At 39.2% G+C, this 15,240-nt stretch overlaps 1 protein-coding gene across 3 annotated transcripts in view; it reads left to right on the top strand.

Moving 5' to 3' along the window:
* The window catches only part of GMPS (guanine monophosphate synthase), a 100,696-nt gene that overhangs the window by 77,717 nt on the left and 7,739 nt on the right, over positions 1-15,240 (top strand). For all 3 annotated transcript variants that reach the window (XM_008266378.4, XM_008266379.4, XM_070072618.1), the window contains exons 8-12: positions 1,969-2,120; positions 4,708-4,881; positions 7,461-7,566; positions 9,598-9,713; positions 12,390-12,515. In XM_008266378.4, coding sequence (XP_008264600.1) covers positions 1,969-2,120; positions 4,708-4,881; positions 7,461-7,566; positions 9,598-9,713; positions 12,390-12,515 — 674 coding nt within the window. The remainder of the gene's footprint in view (positions 1-1,968; positions 2,121-4,707; positions 4,882-7,460; positions 7,567-9,597; positions 9,714-12,389; positions 12,516-15,240) is intronic.

The raw sequence follows: 15,240 nt of genomic DNA, 5'->3' as shown, positions 1-15,240 counted from the left end.
AAGGAAGATGTAAGATGAAGACTTGTGAGTAAACATGAAGTGAACATGAGTCTGTTGCTCCCTGGGAAACTTCGCTAAAATAACAGTAGAGGCACAGATCAAGTGTAATGCTACAAGGATAAGGAATAGAGGAGGTGATAGCAGACAGATGATTTCAACAAAATGTTAAAAGGTGGAAACAGATGGATAAGGTGGATTTTCTCTGGATTGCTCATGAAATTGAAGGTTCAGAGTCTATCATTAGCCAGGTCTCTTCAGATATCCAAGGAAGGAACTTAGAAGTATCTTCACATGGCCGAATGGTTTTATGATATTTGCAAGTAAGATATTTATAGTTTGTCTTTCCACTGCAGCTTGCTCTTTGTCAGGTCCTGTTGGAGACTGACTGTTGGCTTTTTAGGATCAGAAATAAAAAGTTGAATCATGGAATATATTTAGTTTGTATGTAATGGTATATATTTGAAATCATTAAAAGTCTGTGGTTAAGTTATTGTTAGCTATCCCAGTATAACTTAATATTTTTAAAATATATTTGTTACTGTGTTTTTTTTACCCATGTTTGTACCTTCCAACATTTTGCTGGAGTGTTCATGTTGTAAAAGTTTCAACCCCACATAAACCTTGTTAACTGGCATAGTAGAGTGGAGGAATTCAAAACCTTGGGCTGGGAATGGGAAGGAAGCCAACAAAAATTAAGTTAATCTATGCTTTAGACTTCTGGGGAAAATTAGGAATTGGAAGCATTGGGTTCCTTTTATAGCTCCTAGGGTGAGCCTAAAACAGATTGAAAATCTGAGATTACCACCACCACCACCCTCCTTTTAAGATTTATTTATTTATCTGTTTGAAAGACAAAGTTACATAGAGGCAGAGGCAGAGAGATGGAAAGGTCTTCCATTCACTTGTTCACTCCCCAGATGGCTGCAATGGCCAGAGCTGTGCCAAGCTGAAGCCAGGAGCCAGGAGCTTCTTCCCTGTCTCCCCTGTGGGTGCAGGGGCCCAAGTCTTGGACCATTTTCTACTGCTTTCCCAGTCCATAGCAGAGAGCTAGATTGGAAGTAGAGCAGCCAGGATTCGAACCAGCGCCCATATAGGATGCCAGCACTGCAGGTGATGGCTTTACCCGCTAAGCCACAGTGCTTTTTTAAACACAAGAACAAACTGCTCTTCCTCCTCATCATAAGACTGTGGGGTTTATTCTCTAGAGGGGTTAAACCAGAAAGGTTCTGAACTTGGACCTAGCAATATTGACACAGTTGGAGGGTAGAGGTAAGATTGTACATTAAGAACAGAATTAAGTAAAAATCTCTGTACTGAATGGTGAGTTCTCTGCACCACTTCCTCTGTTCATCTATGAGAAAGCTGATTGGCAGGAAACTGGAGGTGTCTTCTTTGGTGTAATTGACCAGCTTAAGGGAAACACTTACAAATTCACTAATGGTTCCCCAGTGAAACACCCAGATAGATGCCTTACCATCTAACAGTAAAATCTAGTAGTAGTTGAGCCTTACTACTAAGTAGAGATCTTGGTTTTTACTTCTTCATCCTTAAATACAAAAGGACAACAATGTATCACTAAACCTATGTCCATACAGGATCAGTTTTTCAAGAGACTGATTAGTGTGCAGTTCAGAGGACTTAGATTTTGTACAGGTGAACCACTGCTTTAGACTGCCTTGGGACTGCTTCTTGCTCTAGCTTTTGTGTTCTGGTGGAGCACTGAACAGAGCATGGTTCTTGATATTCTGGCCCTAGGTTATTAAATGCCTTGGGAACCTCAGAAGAACAAAATTCCATGAATATATGTACTTGAACTCTGTTACTCATGCTTTATTGATAGTTCTGGAATATGTAGGCACATTTACATGGATCAAAGAATCCATTAGGTTTTTTCTCTGTAGGTTCAGTTCTTGTTTGGTTTTTTTCTTAAATCTTCTATTAATTTAATATATTTCTCCTTTTCCCTAGTAATAAATGCTGCTCATTCTTTCTACAATGGAACAACTACTCTACCGATATCAGATGAAGACAGGACCCCTCGAAAAAGAATTAGCAAAACATTGAATATGACTACAAGTCCCGAGGAGAAAAGAAAAATCATTGGAGATACTTTTGTTAAGGTACCTTTCTTTTTAATTATTTGACAGGTGCAGGTTCTGGGGGAGGGGTTGGACAGAATGAGAAGAGAGGGAGAGCTCTGCCTTCTGATGTTCCAGTCTTCAAATCCAGGGCCGAGATAATGGCTGGACTGAAGCCAGGAGCCTGGAAACTCAGTCTAGGTCTCCCACATGGGTGGCAGAGACCCAAGGACTTGAGCCATCACTGCTGCCTTCCCAGAATCTGAATTAGCAGGAAGCTGGAACCTCGGTTGTTGAACCCAGGTGCTCTGACATGGGACAGTAATCTTAACACACTTAATTGTTAGACCAAACACCTGCTCTGATACCTTAGTTTTTATTTTTATTTTTAAATATTTATTTATTTATTTGAAAGGCAGAGTTACCGAGAGGCAGAGATGGAGAGAGGGAGAGAGAGATGTCTTCCTTCCGCTGGTTCACGTCCCAAATTGCTTGAACAGCCGGAGCTGGGCCGATCTGAAGCTAGGAATTTCTCCCAGGTCTCCGCGTGGGTGCAGGGGCCCAAGGACTTGGGCCATCCTCTCTACTGCTTTCCCAGGCCATAGCGGAGAGCTGGATCAGAAGTGGAGCAGGTGGGATTCGAACCAATGCCCACATGGGATACCGGCACTGCAGGCTGAGGCTGTACACACTACACCACAGCGCTGGCCCCACTGTTTTTGTCTTTAATATCCTCACTGTGTACTACAAGGGGTCTGCAAAATGTTTACCAAAAGAATGCATGTATGAAAAAATTATGTGTGAATTTAAAATATGTTTGCACCAAAATAGATTTGCCCTTTAATTACATTTCTACAAACCGTTTGTGAATCTTATTTTTTTTTTACCATTATATCAAATAACTAAATGTTCTAATTTTGATTTCTTAACTTGCAGCTGAAAATGCTACTGTGTATTGTTTACTAATTTGTAGAAACTTTTATTTTTAAAAACGTGTATTTGTTGCTAGGTTTTTTTTTTTTTTCTGTCTTCGGTTGGTACTAGACTTTAATTCACTTAGTGCTGGCGCCGCGGCTCACTAGGCTAATCCTCCGCCTAACGGCGCCGGCACACCGGGTTCTAGTCCCGGTCGGGGCGCCGGATTCTGTCCCGGTTGCCCCTCTTCCAGGCCAGCTCTCTGCTGTGGCCAGGGAGTGCAGTGGAGGATGGCCCAGGTGCTTGGGCCCTGCACCCCATGGGAGACCAGGAAAAGCACCTGGCTCCTGGCTCCTGCCATCCGATCAGCGTGGTGCGCCGGCTGCAGCGCGCCGGCCGCGGCGGCCATTGGAGGGTGAACCAACGGCAAAGGAAGACCTTTCTCTCTGTCTCTCTCTCTCACTGTCCATTCTGCCTGTCAAAAAAAAAAAAAAAAAATTCACTTAGCATCTCGGTGACTACATTTCAAGTTCTTTTTTTTTTATTTATTTATTTGAGAGGTAGAGTTACAGACAGAAAGGTTTTCCATCCGCTGGTTTACTCCCCAATTGGCCGCAACAGCCGGAGCTCTGCTGATCTGAAGCCAGGAGCCTGGATGTTCCTCTGGGTCTCCCACACAATGCAGGGGCCCAAGGACTTGGGCCACCAGGCTATAGCAGAGAGCTGGATCAGAAGTGGAGCAGCCAGGACTCGAACCAGAGCCAATGTGGGAATGCTGGCGCCACAGGCAGAGGATTATCTTACTGCGCCACAGCTCCAGCCTCTCAAATTCTTAAAAAGAGTGGTCACCATACTTTTTTTTTTTTTTAAAGATTTATTCTATTTTTTTGAAAGAGTTAGAGAGAGAGGTAGAGCTATAGAGAGAGAGAGAGGTCTTCCATCTGCTGGTTCACTCCCCAAATGTCTGCAATTGCCAGAGCTGAGCTGATCCAAAGCCAGGAGGCAGGAGTTTCTTCTGTGTCTCCCATGTGGGTGCAGGAGCCCAAGGACTCGGTCCATCTTCCACTGCCCTCCCAGACCATAGCAGAGAGCTTGATTGGAAGTGGAACAGCCAGGACTCGAAGAGGTGCCCATGTGGGATGTCGGTGCTGCACACCAGTGCTTTAACCTCCTGTGCCACAGTGCCAGCCCCTTACTATAGCTTTTTGAATGATGTTAAAGCATTTTTTAAAAAACATATTTATCCATTTATTTGAAAGGCAAAGTTACAGAGAGAGAGGAAGAGACAGATTTTCCATCTGCTGATTCAGTCCCCAAAATGGCCACAACAGCCAGGGCTAGGCCAGTCTAAAATCAGGAGGCACGAGCCTCTTGCCAGTCTCCCATGTGGGTGCAGGGGCCCAAGCACTTGGGCCAAGTTCCGCTGCCCTCCCAGTTGCATTGTCAGGGGGCTGGATCGGAAGTGGAGCAGCCAGGACTTGAACACGTGTGAACACGTGCCCACATGGGTGTCAGAATTATAGGCGGTGGCTTTATCCTCTATGCCGCAGCGTGACCCTAGCATGCGTTCTTAAAATTTTTATTTTGGGGTTGGTGGATTTCATGTCCTGGTCAGTGTTGGCAGAAGGACTCAGAAATTTGAGTGAAAGTGTAAAATTTTGCTTTTTAAAAAGATTTATCTCTTAGAAGGCTGTTTTACTCCTCTTGGTTACAGATTGCCAATGAAGTGATTGGAGAAATGAACCTGAAACCAGAGGAGGTTTTCCTTGCTCAAGGTACTTTACGGCCTGATCTCATTGAAAGTGCATCACTCATTGCAAGTGGCAAAGCTGAATTGATCAAAACCCATCACAATGACACAGAACTTATCAGAAAGCTGAGAGAAGAGGTAAAAGCTGATGAGAACTTTTCCATAAAGCAGATTCACAGAGAACCTTCTTCCCTGTCTTTTCCTTCTTCCCTCCACTGTTCACAGGGTTGTGCAGCTGTTTTCATTACATGAGTAGGGAACCTCACACCTTCCTCCCAGCCCTGCCCAACCAGCAACCACTAATTTATCTTTTGTCTATATTACCCATTCTGGACTTTTTTCTATAGAACAGAATCATAATGTACAAATTTTAGAAAGTGATTGGCTTCTCTTAACCGTAATTTTTCTAGGTTCACCCATGTTGTAGCACTTATTTATTTATTCCTTTTGACTGCCAAACAATATTTCATTATATGGATATTCCACTTCTATCTATCAATTGATAGACCTCCCACCTGCAGGTTGCTTCCAGTTCTTGGCTGTTATAAGTAATGTTGCTATGAGTCCTGGTTAAAAGTTTTGTGGAAGTGTGTTTTCATTTTGTTGCTGTATACCTTAGGAGTAGCACTGCTAGGTCTTATGGGAACTCTGTTTTTCATTTTGAACTATCAGACTGTAGGCAAAGTAACCCCACCATATTAAATTCTCATCAGCAGTGTGTAAGGATTCCAATTTTCACCATTCTTTTTTTTGGGGGGGAGGTGGTAGGGAGCTAAAAAACAACATAAAATTTACCATCTTAACCATTTTTTTAAGATTTATTTTTATTTATTTGAAAGGCAGTTACAGAGAGAGAGGTCTTCCATCTGCTGGTTCACTCCCCAGATGGCCACAACGGCCCGAGCGGAGCCAGTCTGAAGCCAGGACCTTCTTCCAGGTCTACCACATGGGTGCAGGAGCCCAGGTATTTGAGCTGTCTTCACTGCTTTGCCAGGCCATAAGCAGAGAGCTGGATCAGAAATAGAGCAACCAGGGCCCACTTGGAGCAACGCCCATATGGGATGCTGGCACTACATGCCACAATGCCAGCCCCCGTTGTAACCATTTTTACATGTATATAGTTCATCTTGCAAAACTGAACCTCTGCTTATTAATAGCAATTTCTGGCAACCACCATTCTATTTTTTGTTTCTATATATGTGACTGTTTTAAATTCCCCATATAAGTGGAATAATACAGTATTACCATTTTGCAACTGATTGATTTTACTTAACAGTGTTTCCAGGGTTCATCCTTGTAGTGTGTGTGACAGAATTTCCTTTCTTTTTATGACTGAATCATAGACTCTTGAATGTATATATCATATTTTATTTATTCATTTACTTACTGATGGACATTTGGGTTGCTTCCACCTTTTGGCTATTGTGAATGATGCTGCTGTGTGCTAGTGTAATGCAAACAGCTATTCAAGGTACTGCTTTCAGTTCTTTTGCATATTTACTCAGAAGAGGATTGCTAGACCATAATGCAGGTCTGTTCTTACGTTTTTGTGAAGAGCCTCCGTGGGGTTTTCTTTAGAAGTTGCTTCATTTTCTAGTTCAACCACCAGAACACAAGTGTTCTAATTTCTGTATTTCCTTAACCACAATTTGTTATTTTCTTTTTCTGTCTTTTTTTTTTTTTTTAATAGCAGCTGCTCTGATGGATCTGAATTATAGGGTGTTGTGTATGAATTATCTTTATTTTAGTTCTGTATGTGAAGATATTTCTGGTTTTTATGATGTATTTCCTTAATAGCTGATGCGTTTGAGCATCTTTTCATGTGCTTATTGGCCATTTGTTTATCTTGGAGAAATTCTGTTCATTTCCTTTGTTCATTATTAAAATTGGCTTATTTATCTTACTGAGTTGTAAGTGCTCTTGATAAACATTCTGTTTATAAGTCTTTCCCTAACTGCGTGATTTGTAAATATTTATTTTTTGATTAATGTATTATGCTTTTCTATTTTTCTGGGGTGTTGTGTGCTACGTTAACACATGTATATGGCATAAACTGATCAAACAGTATTTGTTCCTCCCTATTTTTCTTTATATTTGGAGCCTACCAGCTCCTTTCCTTCAGTTATTCATAAGATGGCACTTGCCCTGTATGCTGTTGAGAACTAGATCATTGATAGTGCATTAGTTTACCCTGACTTACTCAGATTTAAAGGGTTTCTGTTTAAAATATTTCAGAGAATATCACTAAAATATTAATCCAACTCCTTGCAAGCACATAAGAATAACACTTTAAAAGTTGCATTTTTAAAAACAAATTTATAGGCTGGCGCCACGGCTCACTAGGCTAATCCTCCACCTGCAGCGCCGGCATACCGGGTTCTAGTCCTGGTCGGGGCGCCGGATTCTGTCCTGGTTGCCCCTCTTCCAGGCCAGCTCTATGCTGTGGAGGATGGCCCAAGTGCTTGGGCCCTGCACCCCATGGGAGACCAGGATAAGCACCTGGCTCCTGCCTTGGCCATTGAAGGGTGAACCAACGGCAAAGGAAGACCTTTCTCTCTGTCTCTCTCTCTCACTGTCCACTCTGCCTGTCAAAAAAAAAAAAAAATTATAATTCAAGGAAAACATCAGGAAATGCCAATCATTTATTACCCTTTGTTTTCCAAGTTGTTTTTGTTACTAATTCGTATTCATTGTTTTTTTCCCTTCCCTCCCTATAGGGAAAAGTAATAGAACCTTTGAAAGATTTTCATAAAGATGAAGTGAGAATTTTAGGCAGAGAACTTGGACTTCCAGAAGAGTTAGTTTCAAGGCATCCATTTCCAGGTAAACAATAGAATTGAATGTTGTTTTGATAAGTTTTTAGTCCTTTATGTTTAAGAGAAATCATTTTAAACAATTCTGAAATAACTTGCCAGCTCAGAATATGTCAAGTTAAAAGAATGCATGGTTAAGAAGCAAACGTACTATTTGGAATATCTAATGTATTTCATTTTATTAAATGTTTATTTCCTATTGCATTGGTATTTAAGTGGGAGTCTGGCATATATTGTTACCACCAGATGATAAAACCAAGGCATAGAAGTACTTTAATAACACTGCCCACAATTTTTGGTGGTAAAGCTGGGATTTGTCTGATCGATGTTAATGTACTATGATGAGAGAAGTAAGGATTAAAATTTGGTTATCTAAAATCCTTATGCAATGTCTGATTTATCTGAATGAGTGAACCACTTTATTCTTATTAAGATTTTTTAAAAATTTTATTTGAAAGGCAGGGATAGAGAAAGAGGAAGAGACACAAAGAGATTTTCTAGTTGCTCGTTCACTCTTCAGATGGCCACAGCCGCCAGAGTGGGGCCATGCCAAAGCCAAGCTTCATCCCTCTCTCTCATGTTTGTAGCAGAGGCTCCTGCTCTTGGGCTGTCCTCTGCTGCTTTTCCAGGTGTATTAACAGGGAACTGGATCTGCAGTGGAGCAGCCAGGACCAGGTGGCACTCATATGGGATGCCAGTGTCTCAGGTGGAAGCCTTGCCTGTTGCACCACAGTGCTGGCTCCAGGACTAAGAGACTTAACCTGTTTTTGTCACTGATTCTTGAACTTGGGCAAGTCTTTTGCCTTAGTTTCTAGCTGTCTCTAATAGTGATTGGTTGATGATTTGGGAGAACATTCTAATCAAAAACCAAAATAATGACATTTCTTGAGTATTTGTCATGTACTAGGTTTTTTTCTGAATACTTCAAACATTGTCTTATTTGATTCTCACTTTACAAACCAGTATTACACTCTTGGCAGACGAGGAAACTAAGGGACATTAGCTAGTTTGCCAAAGTTACGCAGGCTAGAAGGTGTAGAGCCAGGATTATATCTCTCTGCCTCAACGTTTATACTCTTAACCATCATACTATACTAACTATGCTAACATTATAAACAGTGTTACAAATATGTATACATATACATATATATATATTTACACTCACACACACATAACTGATGTGGTGATTAGTGTGTGTTATCAAACCTAGTATTTAAATCTGGTATTTTAAATCTTTAGTCCCTACCCTGTATGCTGGCAAAGGGTGGAATATAATGTACAAGAGGAGTACTTTACAGGAAGGAGGCCAACTGGTCCTGTGTCCATGGTCATCACTTTGGCTAGATTCATTTGAATTTTTAGTTTGCTTTGTATGTTGGGTTTTCCATCATTTAAGATTTCTGGGAAAAAAGGATTTTGCTGCTTTAAAAGCTACTGATTTAAATAAGCTGTTTATTCTAAAGTTTAGTAATTAATGGACATGGATAAGATTTGCTTATAACCAGGCATTTCAAGTGGTTTAGTAAAACAACAGAATCTGGTGGCTTTTAGAACCATGTGTATTTTGTGTTTTTATCAACTTTTAAAGTATTTGATGAGATGGATGTACCAGTGCACATCTTTTAGAACATTAATTTTTTTTAAAAATTTTTTTAGCAGTGTACTAATTTTCCTAAAATTAGCTTCATAGTTGAGGCTGGACAATGAATAAATTGTGGTTTGTTATATTTTCTCTTTAGCTTTGTGATGTTGGAAAACTCCCTTAATACAAACTTTAAAATTAATTGGCATGTTTGTTGTGAATTAAAAAATACATTTTGGAGAATTTTGTGATACTTAATACATGAACTATAAAGATAGGAGATAATATTCATTTGGAGAGAATTGAAGCATTCCAGAAATGAGTTGGATGAGAAACATAGCTACATTTGTTCATTTTTGGAAGAACTTTATATTTTGGAAATAGTGACTTTTTTAAAATTAAGGTTTTTTTCTGTAAAATATAAAATATAAAATATACTGTTGTTCCTCTTCTCTTTAGGTCCTGGCCTGGCAATCAGAGTAATATGTGCTGAAGAGCCTTACATTTGTAAGGACTTTCCTGAAACCAACAATATTTTGAAAATAGTAGCTGATTTTTCTGCTAGTGTTAAAAAGGTAATAATTTGACGTAGCTAATCAGTACAGGGACTCAAATAGATTCTTAATGAGTTTTTTAGGGTTTCATTATTTGAAAATTCAGAGTAGTATGACTCTTGAATTGACTACTTAAAAGTATTCTACAGATACTTTTAAGGTACAGACTTTCCCTTTTAGCCAAATAAGTGTGGATATTCTAAATCCCTAAAAACACTAAAGAAAGTATTATAATATACTAAGTAAAATAGTTTCAAAATAAAATGATTTATTTAGTATTTTAAAATACTCTTTCATATATATTATGAGGAAGTAAAAGGAATTCTTTGAGTCAAGAATGAATTGAAAGCAGCAGTTCAAAAAGCTACAGCTATCTACTACTATTGAGGGCAGCTACTAATCCCATGTGGTCTAGGGCTCAAACAATTCCATTCATGCATAGATGTCTGAATATGAGGCCTTGGGTCCATGAAGGGCTAGAAATTGGATTAGAGGTGTGCACACTGAGCAATACTTTAGCTCCAAATTCAGGATGAATGAAAAGGTCTTAAATCAATCTGAAAACAGAATTTTTTTAAAAAATAGATCTGTATTGGTAGTGCTTCTAGGAGTCAGGAAAGAAGCGAGGTAAATTCTCTCAGAAATCTTCATTAGGCCCCAAAGAATTCCTGTTGATTAAATTCTAACAAATAAGAACTGATAGATATGTTCTGTAATTTTTGTGTGTGTGGCACCATAAATGAAAGTAGAAATAACGAGCAAAATAAGACCCTCAGAGGCATCAGATACTGTAAAACCAATTTATAAAGTAAATGGAAAGAAAAGAGAGCTATTAATAGTAAGGTACAAGGAACTACTAAAACTGGGTATTTTGAAAAATTTAAGTTTTAGAAATAACTGAAGTTAAAATTAGCCGAAAAGACAATAAATGGGTGTTTAGAAATTGTCCAGGAGTGGGCTTTTGGCCTACTGGATAAGGCACCTGTGTCCCAAATCACAGTGCCTGGGTTTGAAACCCCACTCTGCTGACTCCAGCTTCTTGCTAGTTCAGACTCTGGGAGACAGTGGTAATGACTCAAGTGATTGAGTTCCTGCCACCCATGAGGGAGACCTGATTGAGATCCAGCTTTGACTAGCCTGGAGCTTTTCTGGGTATTTGGAGATTTAATCAGCATATAGGAGTTCTCTGTCTCTGTGCTTTTCAAGTAAAATAAAAAGTCAAAGGTACCAAATATGATCTGCTATAAATAACTAAGTGTACATACCTAAGATAGTAGTAGCTGGCTGGCGCCGTGGCTCATTAGGCTAATCCTCCGCCTGGGGCGCCAGATTCTGTCCCGGTTGCCCCTCTTCCAGGCCAGCTCTCTGCTGTGGCCCGGGAGTGCAGTGGAGGATGACCCAGGTCCTTGGGCCCTGCACCTGCATGGGAGACCAGGAGGAAGCACTTGGCTCCTGGCTTCACTGGCACAGCGCGCCGGCTGCAGCGCACTGGCCGTGGCGGCCATTTGTGGGGTGAACCAACAGAAAAGAAAGACCTTTCTCTCTGTCTCTCTCTCTCTAACTCTGCCTGTCAAAAAAGAAAAAAAATATAGTAGTAGGCAGGGCTGGGCCATTTGGAAACCAGGACCTGGGAACTCAGCCTGAGCCTGCTTTATGAGTGGCAGGAACACATCCATTTCAGCTATTATCTGCTGCCTCCCAGCGTGCCCATTAGCTGGAATCAAAAGTGGAACTGGGACTTGAACCCAGGTGCTTTGATAGGGGCATGGGATCCCAAGTGATGTCTTAACTGCTATGCCAGACACCACCCCAGAGAACTATTTTAAAGATCTGACTTTGGAAGAAGCAAAAGAATCCCAGAAGAAATATCTGAGATACAAATAGGAATGGGAAGCAAAGAAGATGGTAAATGCATTGTATAAAATAATAAAAATAGCCTCAACTTTTTAATGTTTATTTTAAAAATGTAGCACTATTTAGCTTTAAAAGCATTCAAAGATACTTCTGTTTGCCAGAAGGACAGAGCTTGATTTTATTTTGTTAAGCATTCATATTAATCCTTAAGAACTACTAAAAGAATAGAAAAGGGGGTGGGGAGGGTTAACTCAAAACCAGTAAAGGGGAAATAAATGAGCTGGCAGAAATGATTAATTCAAAAGATGGCAAGAAAGGAGAAAGAAACATAAAAGGTAGGACAAATAGAAATGATAGAATAAAATATTAGAATAAAATTCAGCCATATTATTAAAATAATTAACATTTCTAATAGATTGCCAGACTAGTTAGAAAACTGGAATCTGTTTTGTACAGAGCAGTAAATCTGAAAAATGTAATCTTTTCATAAGTATAATCTTTCACAAGAAGGAATGGAAATAAAAGTTGGAAAAAAAAAGTAAGTGAAGCTATATTAATTCCAGACAAAACTGATTTTATGGCCGAAAGTATTCGACAGAGGTAAAGTTGTTACTTGCTGGTGACAGGGTAAACTCTTGATGTATGTAAATCTAATCTGTATTTCTTATCCTGAGATTTAGCTTCCTTGTAGTCCTCTTCCTGGGAATAAATTTCTGGAATAGTATATAGTACACACAAGTTACAGAGGTACCAGTGTGACCCAGCTGTCATATTGTACATATATAAAATTATAGTAGATGCCAAGAGAATGGAACCTGAAAAAAATGTCTTTGGTTTTTTTAGCCTCATACATTATTACAAAGAGTCAAAGCCTGCACGACAGAAGAGGATCAGGAGAAACTGATGCAAATTACAAGTCTGCATTCGCTGAATGCCTTCTTGCTGCCAATTAAAACCGTGGGTGTACAGGTGAGATGTGAATCTGTTGACCTGTGACATAGTTTCTGCAGTTTTCTCTTTGTACTAATACTGAAATAGTAATTATTTAGGAAAGTGAAATACAAGAATATGTACAGCATGTTTTGAAAAGCAAAAAGGCAATAATACTTCATAGAATGTTCTTTAAGCCTATGATTATAAAGTAAATCAAAATTATATTGCAAAAATTAAAGGAAAAATGAAGGAGGGGGAATTGTAGGAGGGAGAGAAGTATGATTATCTTAGAAACGTTTCTATAAAATATATGAAATCTGTTCTCTTTTTATTAAAATTAATGGAATATTCAGGCTTAGACTTTATAGTTTTGGAGTACCTGTGAATTCTAATCAAAAGTAAAAATTTAAAAAATCATTTGCTGTGGAGTTGGCTTGAAGTGCAGGTACAAGTACTCATGTCCTCATTTAACACTTCAAAGTGTGAAATATAATGTGATTTTAGCATTTTTTAAATATAAGAAACCCCCTAGATGAATGTATCACACCATTTAGATCATGTATTCCCTATAACAGTGTTTAGTCTCTTCAAAATGCCCTATCTCCCTTAGTCATGAAGAAGTACAACTAATATTTCATATTTATCATTCTGCCTTTCTGATTCATATAAAAGCATGTGAGAATGATACGGTTGTGTTTTAAGTGCTGCTCATATAGTGATCACATTAAATTCTCTCTTATATGATCTGCAGATGAGTTTCTCAGGGGGAAAAAGTTGGGCAGGTAGGGGACAGGAAAAGTTCTTGTTTGTTTTTACAATTCATGGGTAAACAGAAGCTAGAAAAAGTGTCAATAATTCCAACTCAAAATAGTAACTGGCATGAGTGCCAGTTACTAGTTTAATGCCCTGTGTAGAATTATTTGTGGAAGAAATTAACTTTACTGTTTTAGAGATTATTCATCTAAAACTTAAAAAGCGTGTTCTTTTTTCTAGATGTATCAGTCTGTCAGTTTAAATTCCTCCTTTATCTGAGCCCATGTAATTCTGTGGTAAATTCTACTTTTAAACTAAGCCCAAAATATTTAAGTTCCTGGAAATTATCGAGCCAGCTATTTTGGTTACAGAACTCTTGCTTCAGCTTTCTTCCTCTTTAAAGATTTATTTACTTATTTATTTGAAAGGCAAAGCAACAGATCATTCCTTCCATTGGTTCACTTTTCAAATGGCCACACAGCTAGGGCTGGACCAGGCTGAAGCCAGGAGCCAGGAACTTCCAGGTCTCCCATATGGGTGGGAGGGGCCCTAGTATTCCCATCTCCTGCTGGCTTCCCAGGTGCATTACCAGGGAGCTGGATCAGAAGCCAAGTAGCTAGGCCTTGAACCTGAATTCCAACAAGGGATACAATCATTGCAAACGTTGCTTAACCTATGTTGGGCCACACTGGCCCCTCTTTTCTTTTTATTGGCTGCATATATAAACTGCTTGTATTATTTTTAAATCACTGTAGAAATTTTCCTTATTGGAATTGTAGAACTAATTTTTCAGAGGTTTGTGGGTTATTTATCAAAGAGATTCATTTTTGGATTTTTTATGATATTATTTATTTACAGGCAGATATTACCCTACTATTAAAAAAAAAAAAAAAAAGAAGTGTAGACAGGTCAATTAATTCTTTAAAGTTTCCCTATCTTAAGTAGATCTGTTACAGAGAACTTCCACCTCTATGTGGGATCTCCTGCTGGACAGAGTATTAAGTTGAAATAGTTTCTCACTCTCCTTTTAAAAGAAGTATTACAGATAATAGTTAACCAAAAAATAGTTGTTAAGAGTAATATAATTTTCTAATAAGTGATTTCTTCTTGAAAATGAAACTTACTCAGGCTCTACTAGTCTTCCCAATAATATAGTTAAAGTTTTCTTTTGTCATTAGAAAACTATCTTTAGGGGCTGGCGCTGTGGCGCAGTATGTTAATCCTCTGCCTGAGGTGCCAACATCCCATGTGGATGTCGGTTCTAGTCCCAGCTGCTCCACTTCCAGTCCAGCTCTCTGCTGTGGACTAGGAAAGCAGGCTCAAGTCCTTCAGCCCACACCCACATGGGAGACCAGGAAGAAGCGCCTGGCTTCAGATTGGCGCAGCTCCGGCCATTGCAACCATTTGGGGAATGAACCAACGGAAGGAAGACCTTTCTCTCTGTCTCTCCCTCTCACTGTCTGTAACTCTACTTCTCAAATAAAATAAATAAAAATCTTTAAAAAACAATTTAGTCTCTTCGGCCTTTGAAGCTAATACTTTTGCAAGTCCAGATAAAAGTTGTAATTCATAGTTAGTATAGCAATGAAATTTGTTTACAAAATTAAGCCATATTTATAAAATGTCAAAAGACATTAAATTTTCCTAATTCCTACTATCTGGTTAAGTTTTATATGTCTTCCCAGAAACATTAGTTTTAAAAAGAAAAGGAGAGGGAATTACAGATACACATTACTCATCAACTGTTTTCTTTTAACTGAACACTGTGAACTTCATATCATTTTTATGCTCTACAAGTAGTAGATGTTTCTTAAATGTGGCAGAAGAACTGAGAGAGATGGAGAGGATGAGTGTGCTCTCATCTGCCAGTGAACTCCTGGAATGCCCATGTGGCCAGAACTGGGCTGGGCTGAAGCTCGGTGCCAGAAACTCAAACTAGGACTCTGACATGATGGCAGGGGTCCCTGCCACCCAGACAGAGTACACATTAGCAGGAAGCTGGAATTGG

This window comes from Oryctolagus cuniculus, chromosome 4 (assembly GCF_964237555.1).
Source record: "Oryctolagus cuniculus chromosome 4, mOryCun1.1, whole genome shotgun sequence".
Lineage (NCBI taxonomy): Eukaryota > Metazoa > Chordata > Mammalia > Lagomorpha > Leporidae > Oryctolagus > Oryctolagus cuniculus.
This window is presented reverse-complemented; position numbering and strand designations above follow the sequence as displayed.